The sequence below is a fragment of the Eptesicus fuscus genome, chromosome 2, assembly GCF_027574615.1.
Source record: "Eptesicus fuscus isolate TK198812 chromosome 2, DD_ASM_mEF_20220401, whole genome shotgun sequence".
Classification (NCBI taxonomy): domain Eukaryota; kingdom Metazoa; phylum Chordata; class Mammalia; order Chiroptera; family Vespertilionidae; genus Eptesicus; species Eptesicus fuscus.
In genome coordinates this window covers 9,092,343-9,116,983 of record NC_072474.1, presented here as the reverse complement: position 1 = coordinate 9,116,983, position 24,641 = coordinate 9,092,343, and the positions used below count along the sequence as shown (strand labels likewise).

The following is a 24,641-nucleotide window of genomic DNA, read 5'->3' as shown; positions in this document are numbered from 1 at the left end:
AAAGGCCATCCTTGAAATGGACCCTAGAGTGCCTGAAAAATAGACTTAAAGCTTTTGGATCCTCATATCTAAGGACAGAAATTGAGCTTGTTTAAGACATAAAACTATTTACGTATTTTTCAAATATCTATAGGTATTATGGTCGAAAGATGCTTTTCCTCATGATGTGTCATCCTAATTTTGACAAAATGCTTGAAAAGTATGTCCCATCTAAAGATTTGCCATATATTAAGGAATCTGTTAAAAGCTTACGACACAAGGTATGTAGAAAAAGTTTATTATAAACAACTTTCAAAGCAAAGTTTATTTGCCCAGCAAAGTAAATGATAGAAGTAATTACTTTTTCAATTGTCTTTGTTGATCATTTAGAATATAACTACAGTAGCATTTCAGTACCTACAATGTTAAGTAGACAACCATAGTGTCAATAAATATTTATTGAACAGAAGCTTGATACTTGGTGGTTTATTGGAGTTACAAGACTTGGGTTTGAATCAACTATGAGAATTTAGCAAATTAAAAAATATAATTTTAGGCACATCATTTTTAAAAATATTTTTTTTTGATTTTAGAGAGAGAGAGAAACATTGACATGAGAGAGAAAAATCAGTTGCCTTCTGCATGCACCTCAAACCCGCAACCTGAGTATGTGCCCTGACCAGGAATTGAACTGGTGCCTTCTCGGTGCATGGGATGGTGCTTAACCAACTGAGCCACATCAGCCAGGGCAGGCACATTTTTATTTTTATAAAATGAGGATAACAATGTTTATTATTCTGGGTGCCTGCTTTATTTACCTTGTATGTTTCACTATTAGAGCTCCCACCACACTGCAGAGCATTGATAAGGGGCTCCTTGAGAGTAAGCTCTTTCTCCTGATAAGTAATGGCATTTAGAAATTTCTATTAAATGAGTGGCTCAAGGAATACCAAGTAAATTAAAATGTGAAATTGTCTTGTAGAGAAGTATTCCATTCACATATTTAGTTTTTGTAAAAGTATGTTTAATAATGTAAAATTTTTATATAGTAATTTATGTTATTTCTCTCTGATAACCTTGGGCAAAGGATTAATTTATGAAAGGATATTTCAAAGATATATGATAATATACATTTTATTTTTGTATTGATATTTTTATATTGATTTCAGAGAGGAAGGAAGAGGGAGAGAGAGATCGAAATATCCATGATGAGAGAGAATCATGGATCGGCTGCCTCCTGCACGTCCCCCACTGGGGATCAAGTCCACAACCCGGGCATGTGCCCTTGACCGGAATCGAACCTGGGACCTTTCAGTTCGCAGGCCAGTGCTCTATCCACTGAACCAAACCGGCTAGGGCATAATGTACATTTTAGAACATTTTTTCTGCCTATTGATGTTAAAGACTTCAGCTTCATTCCCATAGAACTTATTAAAATAACCATGAAAAAATTATCTTACTCAAATGAGGCATTTTATATTTGTGAATTATTTCACATACAAGTGTCAGGGGGATAAAAAAGGTTTCAAATAGTTATTATCAAAAGGTTTATTCTCACACTGGTGTTCCATAGGAATTCATTGTTTATGTAATGTGTTCTTATTCTAATATATAAAAACGCTGGGTTGTAACGACCAGTAATGACCGAGGCTCAACCAACTGGAAGTCATTCCTGCAGTCAGCACTGGGCCAGCGCTGACTGCTTCTGCTGCAGGCACCGTGCCCTAGCACTGACTGCTGAGGGGGCTGCAAATCAGGGCCAGAGAGAGGCCTGAAGAGAAAAGCAGGAACTGATCCGTTGCCTCTGTGGCAGCTTTTGATCAGCACTTCTGGCCCAGTCTGGCCATCAGCGCACCTCCATTTCTCTCCAGGCCTCCACCAGGGCTGCTGATCAGCCCTGCCTTTCTGATCAGGCCCCGTTGATAGGCCCTGAGATGCTGACTGGCATAGAAACCGACCAATCAGAACCAAATCTGGGTAAAGTGTGTGGAGCCAATGGCTGCCTAGGAAGCAGAGCTTTTGATGCTGACTGGCATAGAAAATGATCAGTCAGAGCCAAATCTGGGGCCCAGAAAGAAACTCACTACACACTGATTCATTTGCTTGTCACCATAACCATTATTGCTTGTCTCATTTTCGGTTCTTATAAGCGTATTTCTAATAGCACATGATCTCACTCATCTAGGGGAAATAATGAACAACATAGACTGATGAACAAGAACAGACCCAGAAACAAGGAGGCATGGATCAGACTGTTGGGCCTCGGGGGGAGGGTAATGAAGGGTGGGGGTAAAGGGGGAGATCAACCAAAGGACTTGTGTGCAGACACATGAGCCTAACCGGCGGTTAAGGACAACAGGGGGGTGGGGGCATGTGTGGGGAGGGGTGTGGGATGGAAATGGGGGGACGAGGAAAAATATGTGATACCTTAATCAATAAAGAAATTTAAAAAAAAAGAAACAAATCTGGGTCAACTATGAACAGCCAATGGCTGCCTAGGAGGCGGAGCTATTGACGCTGACTGGCATAGAAACTGACCAATCAAAACCAAGTTGGCTGGCAGAGGAGGGCAGTTGGGGGCGAGATCAGTCCTGCAGGGGAGGGCAGTTGGGGGCAAGATCAGGCTAGCAGGGGAGGGCCATTGGGTGTGAGATCAGGCCGGCAGGGGAGGGCAGTTGGGGACAAGATCAGGCAGCATGGGAGGGCCATTGGGGGCGAGATCAGGCTGGCAAGGGAGGGCAGTTGGGGGCATCCAGGCTGGCAAGGGGAGGGCAGTTAGGGAGGAGATCAGGCCAGCAGGGGAGGGTCATTGGGGACGAGATCAGGTAGATACAGGAGGGCAGTTGGGGGCAACCAGGCCTGCAGGGGAGGGCAGTTGGGAGCGAGATCAGGACGGCAGGGGAAGGCATTTGGGGACATCCAGGCCAGCAAGGGGAGGGCAGTTATGGAAGAGATCAGGCCGGCAGGGGAGGGCCATTGGGGGCTAGATCAGGCAGGCACGGGAGGGCAGTTGGGGGCAACAAGGCCTGCAGGGGAGGGCAGTTGGGGGCGAGATCAGGCCAGCAGAGGCGGGCAGTTGGGGGCAAGATCAGGCCTGCAGGGGAGGGCAATTGGGGACAAGATCAGGCCTGCAGGGGAGGGTCGTTGGGGTCAAGATCAGGCCGGCAGGGCAGGGCAGTTGGGGGCAACCAGGCCTGCAGGGGAGGGCATTTGGGGGCGAGATCAGGCCAGCAGGGGAGGGCAGTTGGGGGCGAGATCAGGCCAGCAGAGGAAGGCAGTTGGGGGCGAGATCAGGCAGGCAGGCAGACAGGTGAGCGGTTAGGAGCCAGTGGTCCCAGATTGCGAGAGGGATGTCCGATTGGAGAAGGTGCAGGCTGGGCTGAGGAAACCACCCCCCCATCCATGCACGAATTTCATGCACCGGGCCACTAGTTTTATATGTAGAGGTTAGGTTTAAGAAGAGTACTTATAGCCCTAGCTGGTTTGGCTCAGTGGATAGAGTATCGGCCTGTGGACTCAAGGGTCCCAGGTTTGATTCTGGTCAAGGGCATGTACCTTGGTTGTGGGCACATTACCCAGTAGGGAGTGTGCAGGAGGCAGCTGGTTGATGTTTCTCTCTCATTGATGTTTCTATCCCTCTCCCTTCCTTTCTGTAAAAAATCAATAAAATATATTTAAAAAGAAGTACTTATATAAAATATAGCATATTCATTTTTAAAATTTTCACATATTCATTTACAAAATTTTAAACACTTTACCAAGCCAGTATAATTTCCTATTAATTGTTCACATATTTTGTTAATTTACTACTAATTACAAGGTACTTTATATATATCTAATACTTGATAATTTTTAAAGCATAAACATAGCAGATTATTAAAATATTTTGAATCATGCCCGGCTGGTGTGGCCCAGTGGTTGAGTGTTGACCTATGAATCAGGAGGTCATGGTTTGATTATGGTCAGGGCACATGGTCAGGTTGTGGGCTAGATCCCCAGTAGGGGCATGCAGGAGGCAGCTGGTCAATGATTCTCTCTCATCATTGATGTTTCTCTCTCCCTCTCCCTTCCTCTCTGAAATTAATAAAAATATATTTTAAAAATAAATAAATGTCATTGCCAAACCCCCCAAAATAAAAATGTTTTCAATTGTAAAAACAGATTAATAATGGTTGCTATGAAAATTACATTTTATGAGTTATTTCAATTTACTAGTGTTAAGACTTTCATTACAGTGCCTTTCTTTATATGACTTACAGGGCTTGGGAGATTTACCATTAGATACTTCTTCAGCAAAAGGAAGACGATCTCATACTGGCAGTGTTGGAAATGCAAGGTCATCATCTGTTTCCAGAGATGTTTTAAATTCAGCTGAAAGGTAGAATCATTTGATAGTCCACATCATTAGAGGAATTACTCTCTAGTGATAGTAGTCTCATTTGGATGTTTCCATAAGCTATCCCAGAGGTATTTGCCAAAATTTAACAGAACTCTAAAAGTTGTTAAGGACTTAGAAAGTGTGATATAATTAGATTTAATAAGACAATTATGCATATACTTACAACAACTTGCTTTTACATGTATTAAACATTAGTAAAGCTTTAGTGTTATTGAACTTAGCAATATTATGCTTGTGTTGGATAGCTGTGATTAATTTTTTTTAATATATAGCCTTTACTTTTTTTCCTTAATTATCAAAGTAATACATAATTATGGTTAAAGAAAAAAACAACTTTAGGAAATACAAACATTAAAAGAAGAATTTAACCAATAATACCAATAACCAGTAAAAAACTGCTCATAAACATTTTATAAAAATAATTATATATGTAGTTGTCTTATCTGTTTTAATTCTTTTAACAGCATTTAGTAGGTTGATTATTTCATTTTTTAAAATCTTTCAAAAGTATTATGATTGCTCTGATATATTTTAAACATTTAAAACTATATGAGTAGCCCTGACCAGTTTGGCTCAGTGGATAGAGTGTCGGGCTGTGGACTGAAGGGTCCCGGGTTCGATTCCAGTTGAGGACATGTACTGATTGCAGGCTCGATCCCCAGTGAGAGGCGTGCAAGAGGCAGCTGATCGATGTTTCTCTCTCATTGATGTTTCTGACTCTCTATCCCTCTCCCTTCCTCTCTGTAAAAAGTCAATAAAAATATTTTTTTAAAAAACTATGAGTAAATACATAGGTATATTTTATGTTTTCTGTATTTGTATATCTTTGAAATATTTTATAAACTAAAATAATGTTTTATTAAAAATACAAATTCATGTGACAATATATGCTTTGGGGACCTTGGTATTGAAAGTATACAGTCAACAGAACAGCTGCATTGGCATCACCTAGAGTTTATTTAAAAATGCAAAATCTTGTACTCCCCCCAGGCCTACTAAATCAGAATCTCTTGTTTTTCCACATTGAGATATAGTCGCATAAGATCCTATATCAGATATTTTGGTCAAAAATGTTTTTTCACACCCAACAAAAATTATTTTTTAACATTTATTGACAGTGTACTGTGTGTTACTAGTGAGTTACTTATTTTGTAGATGTTTCTCAATTTGGGTTTATCTAATATTTTCTCACAGTTAGGTGAGGCAGGAATACCACAAAAATGATATTTTGCCCTTCTTAGTGCATCATTTCATGAGGTGGATGATGTTATTATCTTATTATTGATAATGTAATGGTGGTTTCTCCTGGTATTGAAATAATGCTGGTTAATATCATTGTGGTTTCTTCTTTAATACAGGAACGTCTTCTTTAATATAGGGGCTATTTAGAAATGTGTTTAATTTCCAAATATTTGGAGATTTTTCAAATACCTTTTAGTTAATAATTCTGAATAGTTCTGTTGTGTCATTAATTGTACTCCATATGATTTCAATTCTTTTAAAATTACTGTTTTATGGCCCAGCATATAGTTTGTTAGAGAATATTTTTGTATCTACTTGAAAGAAGGTGTATTTATATTGTGATTGGGTGTAATGTTCTATAAAATGTCAGTTAGGTTAAGTTGATTGATTTTTTAAATAAACTCTTCTATATCCTTACTGATTTTCTATCTACTCTCTATCAACTGCTGAGATAGAAGTATTGATATCTCCAGCCATATTTGTGAAATTGTTTCCTTATACTTTAAGTTCTATCACTTTTTGCTTTATGTATATTGATGCAATGTGGTTAATGTGATTAAATTCACATATATTTGGGATACTTGTGACTTTTTGATAAATCGACCTTTTTATCATTTATTAAGTCTCTCTCTCTCTTTCCCTCTTAGACTATTTCTTTTCTTAAAGTCTACATGTCTAGTTTTGTAATGTTTGTATGATATGTCTTTTTTATTTCGGTATGTCTTTTTTTTAAAAAATAACTGTTGCCCTAACCGGTTTGGCTCAGTGGATAGAGCATCGGCCTGCGGACTCAAGGGTCCCAGGTTCAGTTCCATTCAGGGGCATGTACCTTGGTTGCGGGCACATACCCAGTAGGGGGTGTGCAGGAGGCAGCTGATCAATGTTTCTAACTCTCTATCCCTCTCCTTTCCTCTCTGTAAAAAAATCAATAAAATATATTTTAAAAAAATAACTGTTGCCCTAGCCGGTTTGGTTCAGTGGATAGAGCGTCAGCCTGCTGACTGAAAGGTCCCAGGTTCGAGTCCGGTCAAGGGCACATCCCACCAGCAGTGAAGAAGGTTCCAATTGCTCCACATCCTCATCAACACTTGTAGTTATCCAATTGGGTATAAACTGATATCTCATTTTACAGACTCTCTCTTTGACCAAACTTTAGACAGACTCCTTTGAGCCCTCTTTTGCACTGTTCTTGTCCTACATAAGCCAGGCTTAGCAGAGAATTCTGCTGTCATTCCCTCCTGCCCCCTTGTTATCTGAGAAGGTTCCTTATCCTCCACCTTTGAAATATAACTACCTAGCCTGCCTTTAGCAAATTCTTTATTTATTTATTATTTTTTTAAATATTTTTTATTGAGGTATTATATGTGTACATATCTTACCATTACCCCCCCATCCCACACCCACACATGCCCTCCCCCCCCAGAGTTTTGCGTCCATTGTTTATGCTTATATGCATGCATACAAGTCCTTCGTTTGATTTCATAACTCCCCCACCTCTCCCTAACTTTCCCCCTGTAATTTGAAAGTCTGTTTGATGCTTTACTGTCTCTGTATCTATCTTTTTGTTCATCACTTTATAATGTTCTTTATTATCCCTAAATGAATGAGATCATGTGATATTTTTCTTTCATTGACTGGCTTATTTCACTTAGCATAATGTTCTCCAATTCCATCCAGGTTGCTGCAAATGATGAGAATTCCTTCTTTTTGATGGCAGCATAGTATTCCATTGTGTAGATGTACCACAGTTTTCCGATCCAGTCATCTGCTGATGGGCACCTAGGCTGTTTCCAAATCTTAGCTATTGTAAATTGTGCTGCTATGAACATAGTGGTGCATATATCCTTTCTGATTGGTGTTTCTAGTTTCTTCAGATATATTCCCAGGAGTGGGATTACTGGGTCAAATGGGAGTTCCATTTTCAGTTTTTTGAGGAAACTCCATACTGTTCTCCACAGTGGCTGCACCAGTCTGCATTCCCACCAGCAGTGCACAAGGGTTCCTTTTTCTCCGCATCCTTGCCAACACTTGTCGTTTGTTGATTTGTTGATGATAGCCATTCTGACAGGTGTGAGATGGTACCTCATTGTTGTTTTGATTTGCATCTCTCGGATAATAAGTGACATTGAACATGTTTTCATGTGTCTCTTGGCCTTCCTTCTGTCTCCTTTTGAAAAGATTCTGTTTAGGTCTGTTGCCCATTTTTTTATTGGATCATTTATCTTCCTTTTATTAAGTTGCATAAGCTGCCTGTAGATGTTGGAGATTAAACCTTTATCAGTGATAGCATTTGCAAATATGTTTTCCCATGCAGTGGGCTTTCTTGTTGTTTTGTTGATGGTTTCTTTTGCTGTAAAAAAGCTTTTTATTTTGATGTAGTCCCATTTGTTAATTTTCTCTTTAGCTTCCATTGCCCTAGGGGCAGTGTCAGTGAAGAAGTTCTTTTGGCATATGTCTGAGATTTTGTTGCCTGTGGATTCCTCTAGTATTTTTATGGTTTCCCGTCTTATGTTTAAGTCCTGTATCCATTTTGAGTTTATTTTTGTGTATGGTGTAAGTTGGTGATCTAGTTTCATTTTTTTGCATGTATCTGTCCAGTTTTCCCAACACCATTTATTGAAGAGACTGTCTTGACTCCATTGTATGTTCATGCCTCCTTTGTCAAATATTAATTGAGCATAGTGGTTTGGGTCGATATCTGGGGTCTCTATTCTGTTCCATTGATCAATATGTCTGTTCTTGTGCCAGTACCAGGCTGTTTTGAGAACAGTGGCTTTGTAATACAGCTTGAAATCTGGTATTGAGATCCCACCTACTTTATTCTTCTTTCTCAGGATTGCTGTGGCTATTCGGGGTCTTTTTTTATTCCAGATGAATTTTTGGAGAGTTCTTTCTAGGTCTGTGAAATATGCTGTTGGTATTTTGATGGGAAGTGCATTGAATCTGTAGATTGCTTTGGGTAGTATGGACATTTTAATGATGTTGATTCTACCAATCCATGAACATGGTATGTTCTTCCATCTGTTTACATCTTCCTCTATCTCTTTTTTCAGTGTCCTGTAGTTTTCTGCGTATAGGTCTTTTACCTCCTTAGTTAAGTTTATTCCTAGGTATCTTAATTTTTTTGGTGCGATGGTAAATGGGATTGCTTTTTTAGTCTCTCTTTCTGTAAGTTCATTATTGGTGTATAGAAAAGCCATAGATTTCTTGGTGTTAATTTTGTATCCCGCTACATTGCCGAATTCATTTATTAAGTCTATTAGTTTTTTGATGGAATCTTTTGGGTTTTTTATGTACAATATCATGTCATCTGCAAATAAGGACAGCTTCACTTCTTCTTTTCCAATTTGGATGCCTCTTATTTCTTCTTCTTGCCTAATTGCGATAGCTAATACTTCCAGTACTATGTCAAACAGGAGTGGTGAGAGTGGGCATCCCTGTCTTGTTCCTGTTCTTAGGGGAAATGGTTTTAGTTTTTGCCCATTGAGTATGATGCTTGCTGTGGGTTTATCATATATAGCTTTTATTATGTTGAGGTATGATCCTTCTATTCCCACCTTGTTGAGAGTTTTTATCAAGAAAGGGTGTTGGATTTTGTCAAATGCTTTTTCTGCGTCAATTGATATGATTATGTGATTTTTATCTCTCAATTTGTTTATGTGATGTATCTCGTTTATTGACTTGCGGATATTGTACCATCCTTGCATTCCTGGGATAAATCCTACTTGGTCATGGTGTATGATCTTTCTGATGTACTGCTGGAGCCGATTTGCTAGAAATTTGTTGAGGATTTTGGCATCTATGTTCATGAGGGATATTGGCCTGTAATTCTCTTTCATTGAGTTGTCTTTATCTGGTTTTGGTATTAGGGTGATGCTGGCTTCATAGAAGGAGCCTGGGAGTGTTCCTTCCTCTTGAATTTTTTGGAATAGTCTGAGGAGGATAGGTTTTAGTTCTTCCTTGAAAGTTTGGTAAAACTCTCCTGTGAAGCCATCTGGCCCCGGGCTTTTGTTTGCTGGAAGCTTTTTGATGACTGCTTCAATTTCTTCCATAGTTACTGGCATGTTGAGCTGCTTAGATTCTTCCTGATTGAGTTTTGGAAGGTTGTATTTTTCTAGGAATATGTCGATTTCCTCTAGGTTGTCCAGTTTGTTGGAGCAAATTCTTATTCAGCCAATTTAGCAAGAAACTCTACCCTGATGTCTCCTCTTAATAATTTTTTGTCCACTGACCCCCTCACTATGTATGTTGGCTATAAATCCCATTTGTCTCTTCTGTATTCAAAGTTGAACACACTTTTTCTCCCCTGTTGCAATAGTCATGATCCCTATTGCAGTAGTCTTGAATAATGTTTTCTTAATCATTTTACTGGAGTCAGAATAATTTTTTTTAACATATTGTGGTTTTGGCTTATATATCCTAGTACATATTTTTTAAAATGTTTTTATTTTGTACACACTATATAATTAAGCCTTGCTTTTTTTTATTCAATGTAACAATCTGTGCCTTTTGATTGGAGTATTTGCCCATTTATTTTTTATTTTAAATTTTTAAATATATTTGTATTGATTTCAGTGAGGAAGGGAGAGGGGCAGAGATAGAAACATCAATGAGAGAGAAACATTGATTGGCTGCCCCTGCACGCCCTCTACTGGGGATCAAGCCTGAAACCTGGGCATGTGCCCTGACCAGGATTTGAACCAGCAACCTCCTGGTGCATGGGATGACGCTCAACCAACTGAGCCACACCAGCTGGGCATGGGGTATTTGACCACTTATATTTGATATTAATTATTCATAACTAGAGGCCCGGTGCACGAAATTTGTGCATGGGGGTGGGGGGATATGTGTCCCTCAGCCCAGCCTGCACCCTCTTGAATCTGGGACCCCTCAAGGGATGTCCGACATGTCCTAAATGGGAAGTTGGACATCCCTCTCACAATCCAGAATTGCTGGCTCCCAACTGCTCACCTGCCTGCCTACCTGATTGCCCCTAACCGCTTCTGCCTGCCAGCCTGATCACCCCCTAACCACTCCCCTGCCAGCCTGATCGACCCCTAACTGCTCCCCTGCCGGCCCAATTGGCCCTAATTGCCCTCCCCTGCTGGCCTGGTCCCTCCCAACTGCCCATCCCTGCAGGCCTGTCCCCCCCCCCCCAACTGTCCTCCCCTGCCAGCCTGGTCGCCCCCAACTGCCCTCCCTTGCAGGCCTGGTCCCCCCCCAACTGCCCTCCCCTGCAGGCCTGGTTGCCCCTACCTGCCGTCCCCTGCCAGCCCAGTCACCCCTAACTGCCCTCCCCTGCTGGCTTGATCGCCCACAACTGCCCTCCCCTGCTGGCCATCTTGTGGCAGCCATCTTGTGTCCACATGGGGGTGGCCATCTTGTGTGTTGGAGTGATGGTCAATTTGCATATTACCCTTTTATTAGCTAGGATGTTTGGTGTAAGCCTACATCTTGATATTATTGTTCAGTCAGTCCTATGTTTTTGTTTCTTTTTTTCTCTTATCCTCCCTTCTTTTGAATTGATTGATATGTGTGTTTCTTGTTTTATTTTATTAACTCCTCATCCTTTTTTTTTAAGTGATTGATCTAGACTTTGTAATATACATACTTTACAGTATATATTTTTGTCTTCTCATAGTCTACTTTCAAATAATATTAGACCAATTTAGGTATAATATGAAAAACATATAACAGTATACTTTCACACCTTCTTTTCATCTTTTATGTTATTTTTGTCTCCACAATACATTCTTGTTATATTTACTTTGAACAGTCAATGTAGTGTATAAATGTTGCATGACTATGTTCATTCCCTCCCCCCCAATTTTACTGAGCTATAATTGATATATAATGTTATATTACTTTAAGGTATACAATATAATGATTTGATATATGTTTATATTGTGAAATGATTACCACAATAAGTTTAGTTAATATCCATCACCTCACATCATTTTTTTGTGTGATAAGACCTTTTAAGATTTATTTTCTTGGCTACTTTCAAAGATACAGCCCGGTATTGTTAACTAGAGTTACCAGAATTTACTTATAACTGGAAATGTGTTCCTTTTGACCACCTTCACCCATTTGCCCTCACTCTCTGCCTCTGGCAACTACTAATCTGTTTTTGTATCTATGAGTTTGGTTTTTTCTTAGATTCCACATAGAAGTGAGATCATACATATTTGTCTCCCTGACATTTCACTTAGCCTAATGCCATCAAGGTCTATTCATATTGTCCCAAATGGCAGGATTTCCTTCCTTTTATGGCTGAATAACATTTCATTGTGTATATAGATACTACATTTTCTTTATCCATTCATCTCTCAATGGACACTTACATGGTTTCTATGTCTTGGTTATTGTATCTAATGCTGCAATGAACATGGTATTACATATATCTTTTCAAGATAGTGACTTTATTTTTTTTTTAGATATAAAACCAGAAATGGAATTGCTGGATCATATGGTAGTTCTGGTTGTTTTTGTTTGTTTGTTTTTGTTGTTTTTTTATTATTGATTTTAGAGAGGGAGGAAGGCGGGTAGAGAGAGAGAGGTTAGAGAGATACAATGATCGGTTGCCTCCAGTATCTACCCCGACCAGGGATTGAACCTCAACCCAGGTATGTGCCCTGATCTGGAATTGAACCCTCAACCTTCCAGTGCACAGGACAATGCTCCAACCAACTGAGCCACACCAGCCAGGGCGATAGTTCTATTTTTTTTTTAAAATATATTTTATTGATTTTTTACAGAGAGGAAGGGAGAGGGATAGAAAGCTAGAAACATCGATGAGAGAGAAACATCGACCAGCTGCCTCCTGCACATCCCCCACTGGGGACGTGCCCGCAACCAATGTACATGCCCTTGACCGGAATCGAACCTGGGACCTTTCAGTCCGCAGACCGACGCTCTATCCACTGAGCCAAACCGGTTTCGGCGATAGTTCTATTTTTTTTTTTTTAATTGGGATTAGTCTTCTTTTTTTTTTTTTTTAATGAATCTTTATTGTTCAGATTACAATTGTTTCTCCTTTTTCCCCACATATCTCCCCACCACCCAGTTCCTACCCCCCTCTTCCCTTACCTCCCCCCCCCGCTGTCCTTATCCATAGGTGTATGATTTTTGTCCAGTCTCTTCCCATACTCCCCACACAGACACCCCTTTCCCCCTGAGAATTATCAATCCACTCCCATTCTATGCCTGATTCTATTAAGTTCACCAGTTTATTCTGTTCCTCAGATTTTTAATTCACTTGACTTTTAGATTCACTTGTTGATAGATATGTATTTGTTGTTCATAATTTTTATCTTTCTTCTTCTTTTTCCTCTTTTTAAAGAATACCTTTCAGCATTTCATATAATGCTGGTTTGGTGGTGATGAACTCCTTTAGCTTTTTCTTATCTGTGAAGCTCTTTATCTGCCCTTCAATTCTGAATGATAACTTTGCTGGGTAGAGTAGTCTTGGTTGTAGGTTCCTGCTATTCATCACTTTGAATATTTCTTGCCACTCCCGTCTGGCCTGCATGGTTTCTGTTGAGAAATTAGCTGATAATCGTATGGGAGCTCCCTTGTAGGTAACTAACTGTTTTTCTCTTGCTGCTTGTAAGATTCTCTCTTTGTCTTTTGCTCTTGGCATTTTAATTATGATGTGTCTTGGTGTGGTCCTCTTTGGATTCCTTTTGTTTGGGGTTCTGTGTGCTTCCTGGACTTGTAAGTCTATTTCTTTCATCAGGTGGGGGAAGTTTTCGTTCATTATTTCTTCAAATAGGTTTTCAGCATCTTGCTCTCTCTCTTCTTCTGGTACCCCCATAATTCTGATGTTGGTTCGCTTGAAGTTGTCCCAGAGACTTCTTACACTATCTTCAACTTTCTGAATTCTCTTCTCTTCATGCTTCTCTGGAGGAGTGTCCTTGGCCTCTTTGTTTTCCAAATCTTTGAGTTGATGCTTGCGATCCTCTAGTCTGCTGTTGGGTCTCTGTATAATATTTTTTATCTCAGTCAGTGTATGTTTAATTTCTAGTTGGTCCTTTTTCATATCCTCGAGGGTCTCATTGAATTTATCGGCCTTTTCCATGAAATTCTTGAAAAACCTTATAACCGTGGTTTTGAACTCTATGTCCAGTCGCTTGTTCTCCTCCATTTCTTTGGTTTGTGATCTGTTTCCTTGCCTTCTCATATTCTCTGCTTCCCTAAGTTGGTAGGGTAGTTTTGTGTACTAGGTGTCCTATTGGTTCAACGGGTCAGCCTCCTAGTTACTTGAGGTGGACACTCTTGGTGTACCCTTGTGTACTGTGTGTCCCCCAGCAGGAGCTACAGCAAGGGCTAGTTTTCTCCTCCTTTGCTTGGGCGGTTTTGGAGCAGTCTGACTGGAGCTGCAGTTGGTTAAGCTGCTCCAGAACAGGCCATTTATATGCAAAAGCCGCTGTGTGGAGCCTGGGCGGGTTTGTAGAATGTGCGGGGCGGGGCCTCAGGGCGGGGCCTCAGGGCGGGGCGGGGTCTCAGGGCGTCACTAGGCTGGGGCGTGGCCAACAGCGATGGCTGCCGTCAGCCGTCTCTGCCTTTCCACGTTTCCAAGTCCCTGCGCCCCGCGCTCCAGCGCAGTAAACAATGATTGCTGGGCGCACCTCTGCAAAAAAGTCACTCTCACTTTCCGACCCGATGGCCGAGAGTTCAGCTTCTCCCCGTAGGTGCCTGGGTCCCCCGAGTGTCCCCAGAAACTGGATTTCAGAGTGATCGGGAGCTTGTCTCCCTGCGGGTTGAAGAAAAGCCTCGCACCCAGCCGCCCGCCGCCGGCCCGATTCGCGTGCCTCCGTACCTCAGCTTTTCAGCGATTGTGCTTCTTTCTCTTCTTAGTTGTAAATCTTCCACTCAGCCAGCTTTCCCGTGGTTCTGGGTGGTAGACGTTATTGTCTTTTAGTTGTATTTTTGAAATTGTTGTGTGAGGCAGCAGATTAGTTGTTTAACTATGCCGCCATCTTGGTTCCTCTCGGGATTCGATAGTTCTATTTTTAAATTTTTTTTTTTTTTAGTAAACTCCATACTGTATCAGATTATATTCTCACTAAGACTACACAAGGGTTCACCACACCCTTGCCAACACTTGTGATTTCTTGTCTCGTGTACACACACACACACACACACACACACACACACACACACACACATATATATATATATATATATATATATATATATATATATATTTATTTCAGAGAGGAAGGGAGAGGGAGAGATAGAAACATCAATGATGAGAGAGAATCATTGATTGGCTGCCTCCTGCATGCCCTCTATTGGGGATCGAGCCCACAACCCGGGCATGTGCCCTTGATTGGAATTGAACCTAGGACCCTTCAGTCCATAGGCCAATGCCAAACCAACTAGGACTCTTGTCTTTTTTTGTAATAGCCATTCTGACAGGCTATTATAAAAGACTATCACAATGAGGTGATGCTTCATTGTGATTTTTCCCCCTGAGGATTAGTGATGTTGAGCACCTTTTCATGTTATCTGTTGACCGTTTGTATGTCTTCTTTGGAAAAATGTCTATTTTGTTCCTCTACTCATTTTTTAATCAGATTGGCATTTTTGCTATTGAGTCATATGAGTTGTTTTTATTGATTTTTTTTTAGAGAGAGGCATGGAGAGGAAGAGAGAGAAACATCGATGGGTTGCCTCCTGTACGCACAACAACTGGAGACCAAACCTGCAACCTGATGTGCCCTGACCAGAATCAAACTGGCAACCTTCAGGTTCATGAGATGACACTCAACCAACTGAGCCACACTGGCCAGGGCAAGTCATATGAGTTCTTTTTTTATTTTATTTTATTTTATTTTTTAATATAGTTTATTGATTTTTTACAGAGAGGAAGGGAGAGGGATAGAGAGTTAGAAACATCAATGGGAGAGAAACATCGATCAGCTGCCTCCTGCACACCTCCCACTGGGGATGCACCCGCAACCAAGGCACATGCCCTTGACCGGAATCGAACCCGGGACCCTTCAGTCCGCAGGCCGACGCTTTATCCACTGAGCCAATTGGTTAGGGCCGTATGAGTTCTTTATAATTTTGGATATCAACCTCTTATCAGATATATCATTTGCAAAGATTTTCTCCCATTCCATGGATTGCTTTTTCACTTCGCTTATGGTTTCCTTTACTGTGCAGAATCTTTTTAGTTTTATATAGTTCTACTTCTTTATTTTCTCTTTTGTTGCCTTTGTTTTTGGTGTCAGATCCAAAAAAATCATTGCAAATACCAACATAAAGGAGCTTATACCTGTTTTTTGTTCTATGAGTTTTATGGTTTCAGTTCTTACATTTAAGTCTTTAATTAATTTTCTTAATATGTTTTTATTGATTTTTAGGGAGAGAGGAAGGGAGAAGAATAGAGAGATAGAAACATTGATGAGAAACATCATCATTTGGCTGCCTCCTGCCTGCCCCCTACTGGGGAGCGAGCTCACAACCCAGGCATCTGCCCTGACCAGGAATTGAACCACTCAACTTCTGAGCCACACCAGCTGGGCTTTAATTAATTTTGAGTTGATTTTTGGTGTATAGTGTAAGATAGGGACCCATTTTCACTCTTTTGCATGTGAAGTGTTTGGTTTTTCCAATACCATTTATTGAAGAAATTTTCCTTCCTCTTTTGTCATAAATTAATTGACCATGTATGTGTGGGTTTATCTCTGAGCTCTTTATTCTGTTCCATTGATTTATGTGTTTGTTTTTATGCTAATACCATATTGTTTCAATTATTGTAGTTTTGCAATATAGTTTGAAATCAGGAAGTGTGATGCTTCCAGCTTTGTTTTTCTTTCTCAAAATTTGTTGGTCCTCTTTTGGGACAGTGACTTCAGGTACTCACAGTAGTCCAGCATTTAACATACCATCAAAGGCTTATCTAAAATACAACCTCTAACAAAACTAGGCTGTCCCTTAAGGGGCAGACTGAAAGAGAACAATGGGGGGAAAAAGGGGGACATAGGTAATATTTTCAACAATAAAGATTAAAAAAAAAAAAACTACACTGTCCCAAACCCCTGGTAATAGAATTGTTTACCTTTTTACCAAAAAGGTTGGAAAAGCACCAAAATCTGCATGTGACTTGTGCCCAGGCTGACTCCATGGAGTTCGTGCTATGAGACCTAAAGTTCTAATGAGGTTGCCTAAAACGAAAAAATATGTCAGCAGAGCTTATGTTAGATCCATGTGTGCTAAATGCTTCCATGACAGGATCAAAGCGTGCTTTCCTTATTGAGGACCAGAAAATCGTTGTGAAAATATTGAAGGCACAAGCACAGAGTCAGAAAGCTAAATTTTAAAAATGAAGCTTTTTTGAGTAAAAAAGCAATGAAAGGGAGGGGGGAGATTGCTTTGGTTATTCTGGGTCTTTTATGGTTTCATATAAATATTAGGGTTGCGGAAAATACCACTGGAATTTTTATAGGCATTATACTGAATCTATACATTGCTTTGGATACTATGGACATTTTAACAATATTAATTCTTTTCGTTCACAAGCACAAAATATCTTTCATTTATTTGTGTCTTCAATTTTTTTATCATTGTCTTATAGTTTTCATTGTACAAAGTCTTTCACTTTCCTGGTTAAATTTATTCCTAGGTATTTTATTCTTATGTAATTGGAATTTTTTTTATTTCTCTATCTGATAGTTTATTATTTGTGTTTACAAATACAACTGAATTTTGCATATTGATTTTGTATCCTGCAACTTTACTGAATTTAATGATTAGTTCTAAAGGTGTTTTGGTGGAGTCTTTAGGGGTTTCTGTATGTAATACATCATTTTGCACATAGAGACTGTTTTATTTCCTCTGTTTCTTTTGTTGTTGTTGTTTGTTTTGTTTTGTTTTGTTTAATCCTCATCCGAGGATATTTTTTCCATTGATTTTTAGAGAGAGTGGAAGGGAAAGGGAGAGACAGAGAGAGAGAAGCATTGTTGTGAGAGAGACACATCAATTGGTTGCCTCCCACACATGACTGACCTGGACTGAGGATGGAGCCTGCAACCAATGTACCTGCCCTTGACCAAAATTGAACCCAGGACTCTTCAGTCCACAGGCTAATGCTCTAACCACTGAGCAAACTACCTAGGGCAACTTCCTCTTTTTCCATTCAAATACCTTTTATTTCTTTTTCTTGCCTAACTGCTTCAGCTGGGATTTTCAATAGTATGTTGCCTAAAAGTGGTAAGAAGAGTCATCCTTTTCTTATTCCTAATATTAGAGAAAATACTTTCAACTTTTCATTGTTGATTGTGATATCAGCTGTGGGCTTATCACATATGGCCTTTAATATGTTGAGGTATGTTTTCTCTATATCCAATTTGTTGAGTATTGAGTGGATGTTGATTTTTATCAAATGCTTTTTCTGCATCTATTGCGATGGTCACATGACTTTTTATCCTTCATTTTTGTTAATGTGATGCATCACATTGATTGATTTGTGGATGTTAAACCATCCTTGTATCCCTGGAATAAATCCCACTTGGTCATTGTGTATGATTCTTTTAATTTATTGAATTTGGTTTACTAAAAAAATAAAATAAAATAATTTGGTTTACTAATATTTTTGTTGAGGATGTTTGTATCTGTTCTGTTATTCTTAATGTCTTCTCTTTTTTAAATAAATTTTATTATTGTTAATATACCTAGTGAGTTCCTTGATGTTACTTTATCTTTTCCCCCTAAGGTGTATTAGTGTTATTTTACTATCAAATGCATCCTGTTGTGTTTTTCTAAAGCCTCACACATTTTTATGTTTATTTTTTTTGTAGTATGTTTTTGGCCAGCCACCATGGCTCAGTGGTTGAGCTTCGTGACCTGTGAATCAGGAGGTCATGGTTCGATTCCGGTCAGGCCATATACCCTGGTTTCGGGCTTGATCTCCAGTGTGGGACATGCAGGAGGCAGCCAATCAATGATTCTCTCTCATCATTGATGTTTCTATCTCTCCCTCTCCCTTCCTCTCTGAAACCAATAAAAACATTATTTTAAGTATGTTTTTATTGATTTTTAGAGAGAGAGTAAGGGAGAGGGAGTGAGAGAAACATCAGTTGGCTGCCTCCTGTGCACCTCGTACTGGGGATCAAGTCCACAACTTGGACATGTGCCCTGACCAGGAATCGAACCTTTGACCTCTTGGTGCACGGGATGACTTTCCACCAACTGAGCCACACCGACCAAGACAGGTCACTTTGTGAATTTTTAGAAAATAAATATACAATGAGAATTATGTTTTAGGTTTGTGTTTTATATAGGACATTAATAATAAAATTAAATTTACCTTTCTTTTACTTTAGAGAGGTAACTGAAATTCGTGAAGTCTCCAGAAAGTCAGTTCCCCGTAATTCCTTAGAAAGTGCTGAGTATATCAAAGTCATAACAGGTTTATTAAACGCAAAAGACTTTCGTGATCGTATTAATGGGATTAAGCAACTTTTATCAGATACTGAAAACAATCAAGAGCTTGTTGTTGGAAACATTGTGAAGGTAAGGACACATCAAAATTAATTTTCGTTTTCAATCTGTTGCTAATAAAGTTTGTTAGTATAAAACGTTTCCCTAAATGTTAGTATTTTATATATATTGTTTTTTAATGTTAAAATAACCTTAGTGAAAAGGGTAGATTACTTAGGTTTTGCTCTTTAAAAAGCATTCTAGAACAATTCAAAGTAATTATTAAAAAAATAAGTAACAAAATAGCTGCTTATTTGTATGAATCTTCTCACTAGATGGTAACTCCTTGAAAGTTCTTGGAACCTGACAAGCAGTAAATATACGTTGAGTGAATTAATAAATATTTTTAAAGCCAGAGAATTTAGGGGATTTGATATCACTTTAGAATTGGATATATTAACATTTTTCATATAGGGTAGAGATTAAATATGCCAGCTTAACTACCTACCTTTAGGAAAACAAAAAGCATAGAAAGAGAGATAGTAATAAATGTTAGTGGTATTAAAGCATAAGTTACTTATGCTTCATCAGAATTTAGTTTACTTAATTTTATTAGTAATTTATTAATTAAACTTCATTAAAAATTAGTATTATGTATTAAACTTGGCAAATATACACTGAGTGGCCAGATTATTATGATCTCTGAACGTATAATAATCTGGCCACTCGGTGTATATCCTATATAATAAAAGGCTAAAATGTAAATTGTCCCCTCGACCAGGAGTTCGACCAGCAGGCAGGCCGGCCAACCGCCCATGTCCCCTCCCCCTGGCCAGGCTGGCCAGACCCCCTACCCATGCACGAATTCATGCACGGGCCATATATATATATATATACATACACACACACACACACACACACACACTGAGTGGCCAGATTATTATGCCTTCAGAGATCATAATAATCTGGCCACTCAGTGTATTATACTCTTTTAGTTCCAGTAGTGTTACCTCTTAATTTTCAGAAGAAAAGTACCACATTATCCTATCATGTAAACCAGAAAGTAAGATTTTCTGTTGAGTAAAAATAAATGTCTTGCCCTAGCCGGTTTGGCTCAGCGGATAGAGCATTGGCCTGGGGACTCAAGGGTCCCAGGTTCGATTCCAGTCAAGGGCATGTACCTTTCTTACGGGCACATACCCAGTAGGGAGTGTGCAAGAGGCAGCTGATCGATGTTTCTCTCTCATCAATGTTTCTAACTCTCTATCCCTCTCCCTTCCTCTCTGTAAAAAAATCAATAAAATATATTTTTAAAAAAATAAAATAAAAAAATGTCTTGGGAAGACTATTCTTACCATGAAGAGTTTTATATATATAATTAGTGGCCCAGTGCATGAAATTCGTGCACGGGGTGGGGGTGTCCCTCAGCCCGGCCTGCACCCTCTCCAATCTGGGACCCCTTCGGGGGATGTCTGACTGCCGGTTTAGGCCCGATCCTTGCAGGATGGGGCCTAAACCAGCAGTCGGACATCCCTCTAGCAATCCGGGACCACTGATACTAACTGCTCACCTGCCTGCCTGCCTGATCGCCCCCTAACCACTCTGCCTGCTTGCCCCCAACTGTATCCCCCTGCCGGCCTGCTTGCCCCCAACTGCCCCCCTGCCGGCCTGATCACCCCAACTGCCCCCCACCCTGCTTGTCTGCTTGCCCCTAAATGCCCCCCACTGCTGGCCTGCTCACCCCCAACTGTCCCCCCCCCCCACCGGCCTGCTTGCCCCCAACTGGCCACCCCTGCCAGCCTGCTCATCCCTAACTGCCCTTCCCTCCTGGCCTGATCGCCCCTAACTGTCTCTGCCTTGGCCCCGCCACTATGGCTTTGTCCGGAAGGACATCCAGGAAGTCTCCTGTAAGGTCTCCTGGTTTAATTAGCATATTATTTTACCCTTTTATTAATTTAGATCTATATATATCATGAATTATTAGTGAGAGTCTCAAACTCACAGAATAACTCTTCACTCATCTAACATGACTTAAGAATTGCTTACCATTCACTGTATTATATATTTAATTTATGAAATTTATAAAATTCTGAAAAGCAAGGAATAATTGTTAAAGTAATCAGGTTAAAAGGTAATAATAAAATTTAACTGAAATTGCAGCTAAAATTTTCATAAGAAACCTAAACTGAAATTTTTTTATTGTTTAAAGTATTATGTATGTCTCTTTTTTCCCTCCTCAACCCCTCTCCAGCCACTCCCACTCCCCAGGACAAGTCCCCACTGCCCCAGTGTCCATGTCCATTGGTTATGCTAATATGCATGCATACAAGTCCTTTGGTTAATCTCTTACTCCCCTCCCCTCTCCGTCTGTTTGGTGTTTCTATGTCTCTGGATCTATTTTTCTTCATCAGTTTATGTTGTTCATTATATTCCACAAATGAGTAAGATCATGTGATATTTATCTTTCTCCGACTGGCTTATTTTGCTTAGCATAATGCTCTCCAGTTCCATCCATGCTGTTGCAAATGGTAAAAGTTCCTTCTTTTTTTATAGCAGCACTAGGGGCCCAGTGCATGAAAATTCATACACTCGGGGGGGGGGGGGGGTCCCTCAGCCCAGCCTGCGCCCTCTCACAGTCCAAGACCCCTCGGGGGATGTCCTCTCCCCGGGGAGTGGGCCTAAGCTGTTAGTCTGACATCCTTAACGCTGCTGCGGAGGCCAGCCATGAGCCGGCTTCTGGCTGAGCAGTGCTCCCCCTATGGAAGCACACTGGTTGCTATGACATGCACTGATCACCAGGGGGCAGACGCTCAAAGCACTCCTGCGTTGAGCATCTGCCCCCTGGTGATCAGTGCATGTCATAGCAACCAGTCGTTCTGCTGTTAGGGTCAATTTGCATATTACCCTTTTATTATATAGGATTATTATATAGGACTAGAGGTCCAGTGCATGAAATTCGTGCACTGGGGAGTCCCTCAGCCCAGCCCGCACCCTCTCCAATTCGGGACATCCCTCTAGCAATCCGGGACCGTTGGCTCCTAACCGCTCACCTGCCTGCTGGCCTGATCTCTCCCCTGCCAGCCTGATCCCTAACTGCTCTCCCCTGCCGACCTGATACCCCTAACTGCTCCCCCCGCTGCCGGCCTGATTCCCCTAACTGCTCCCCCCCTGCCAGCCTGATTCCCCTAACTGCTCTCCCCTGCCTGCCTGATCCCCCTAACTGCTCTCCCCTGCCAGCCTGACCCCCTGACTGCTCTGCCCTGACACCCCTAACCACCTCTGCCTCGGCCCCGCCACCATGGCTTTGTCTGGAAGGACATCTGGAAAATGTCTGGTCTAATTAGCATATTACCCTTTTATTAGTATAGATGGTATTCCATTGTGCAGATGAACCAGTTTTTAATCCACTCACTGCTGATGGGCACTTAGGCTGTTTCCAAATCTTAGCTATGGTAAATTGTGCTGCTATAAACATAGGGGTGCATATGTTCTTTCTGATTGGTGTTTATGATTTCTTGGGATATGTTCCTAGAAGTGGGAGTACTGGGTCAAATCGGAGTTTCATTTTTAACTTTTTGAGGAAACTCCATAGTGTTTTCCACAGAGGCTGCACCAGTCTGCATTTCCACCAGCAGTGCACGAGGGTTCCTTTTTCTCTGCGTCTTCACCAGCACTTATTTGTTGATTTGTTGATGATAACCATTCTGAGAGGTGTGAGATGGTACCTCATTGTTGTTTTGATTCGGATGATTAGTGACTTTGAGGCTGTTTTCATATGTCTCTTGGCCTTCTGTATGTCCTTTTTTGAAAAGTGTCTATTTAGTTCCTTTGCCCATTTTTTGATTGGATTGTTTATCTTCCTTTTGTTAAGTTGTATGAGTTCCCTGTAAATGTTGGAGATTAAACACTTATCAGAGATAACATTGGCAAATATGTTTTCCCATGCAGTGGGTTTTCTTGTTGTTTTGTTGATGGTTTTTTTTGCTGCCTAAACTGAAATTTTTATAATAAAACTTACATGTCTACTTTTGTTATGAATAGATAAAAATAGAAACTTAATCTTAATTCCTTAGAGTTAGCTAAGCTAACCTGAACCTTCTAGAAAACATCACTTTTATCACATTTATAGTATATCAGTCATTGCCTACTGATCCAGATTTCTCAAGCTTAATTTATTAAGATGTCTTTTGGAGTGATTTTTTAAGCCTTCTCTTTTTGCTATTAGAAAATTTGACACTTAGATTTATCATCCAAGTATTTATAAATTTTTATTTTCTAAATTTAGGTTAAATGGAATGTGCATGTGTTTTTAAACAGTATGCTAAAAGAAATTTCAATATAATAGCTATAAACAGTATTTCATTTTGAATAATTTACCACTTTACTTTCAGATTTTTGATGCTTTTAAATCTCGACTTCATGATTCTAATAGTAAAGTAAATCTGGTGGCTCTTGAAACAATGCACAAAATGATTCCTTTGCTTAGAGACAACTTATCTCCTATCATCAACATGCTAATTCCAGCAATAGTAGATAACAATCTGAATTCCAAGAATCCAGGCATTTATACTGCTGCCACAAATGTTGTTCAGGCACTGAGTCAGCATGTAGGTAAGAAATCTTACTTTGGCATTCCAGTTACTTGGACTTAACTTTTGTACTTTCTTATTTTGCATAATTTTATAATGCTAAAAATCTAACCAATTTTTTATCATTTAATGTTAAAAAATTTCTTCATTAGTATATTTTTAATTACTATTAGTAATTAAATGTTATCATATGAAATTGACTTTCTCTTCCCTTATCGTTGACTTTTCGATTTTTTTTCCTACCTCAACCTCACATCTTTTTAAAAATTAATTCAAAATGGATCATAGATTTAAATGAAAAACATAACTATAAAACTTTTAGGAGACAACATAGGAAAAAATCCTCAGGACCTTAGGGCTTGGTGAAGAATTATTAGCATGACACTAAGTGCATAATCCATAAAAGTTTATATATTGGACATCATCAAAATTAAAAACATTTGCTCTGTAAAAGTCCCTGTTAACTGATATAGAGATAAACTACAGATTGGGGCAAAATACTGCAAACCACATATATGACAAAAAACATATCTAGAATATATATAGAACTCTCAAAACTCAACATTAAAATTAATAATAGCATTTCAACTAGAAAATGAGCAAAAGACATGAAAATACTTTTTACCAAAGAGGATATATGGATGGTAAATAAGCACATGAAAAGATTTCAACTTCACTAATTATGAGGGAAATGCAAATGCAAATTAAGACTATGATCACTTGGTCTTTCTTTTGGTCTTTGGACTTTGTCTAGGGCTTTCTTTTGGTTAGTAAAAACAGATATAATGTACGTCTTTTTTAAAAGCAAGGTGTTGAAAAATGAACTTTCAGAAAGCAGAGAACACCTGTAATTATGTAAGCTATAACCTTTGGGTGAAAGGTACATAAGACTGCTCTGTACTGTCTTTACAACTTCCTATTAATCTATAATTATTTCAAAATAAAAACTGGAAAAGTCAGTAAAAAAAAACCAAAACAATTATTTTTCTGTTTTTTTTATA

At 39.6% G+C, this 24,641-nt stretch overlaps 1 protein-coding gene and 1 pseudogene across 2 annotated transcripts in view; both read left to right on the top strand.

Annotated features, from left to right (window-relative positions):
* Positions 1–24,641, top strand: part of TOGARAM1 (TOG array regulator of axonemal microtubules 1) — a 148,548-nt gene that overhangs the window by 120,850 nt on the left and 3,057 nt on the right. For both annotated transcript variants that reach the window (XM_054725477.1, XM_054725471.1), the window contains 4 exons: positions 134–260; positions 4,239–4,357; positions 18,955–19,144; positions 23,443–23,662. In XM_054725477.1, the coding sequence (XP_054581452.1) occupies positions 134–260; positions 4,239–4,357; positions 18,955–19,144; positions 23,443–23,662 (656 nt within the window). The remainder of the gene's footprint in view (positions 1–133; positions 261–4,238; positions 4,358–18,954; positions 19,145–23,442; positions 23,663–24,641) is intronic.
* Positions 12,003–16,953, top strand: LOC129150978 (60S ribosomal protein L34-like; annotated as a pseudogene).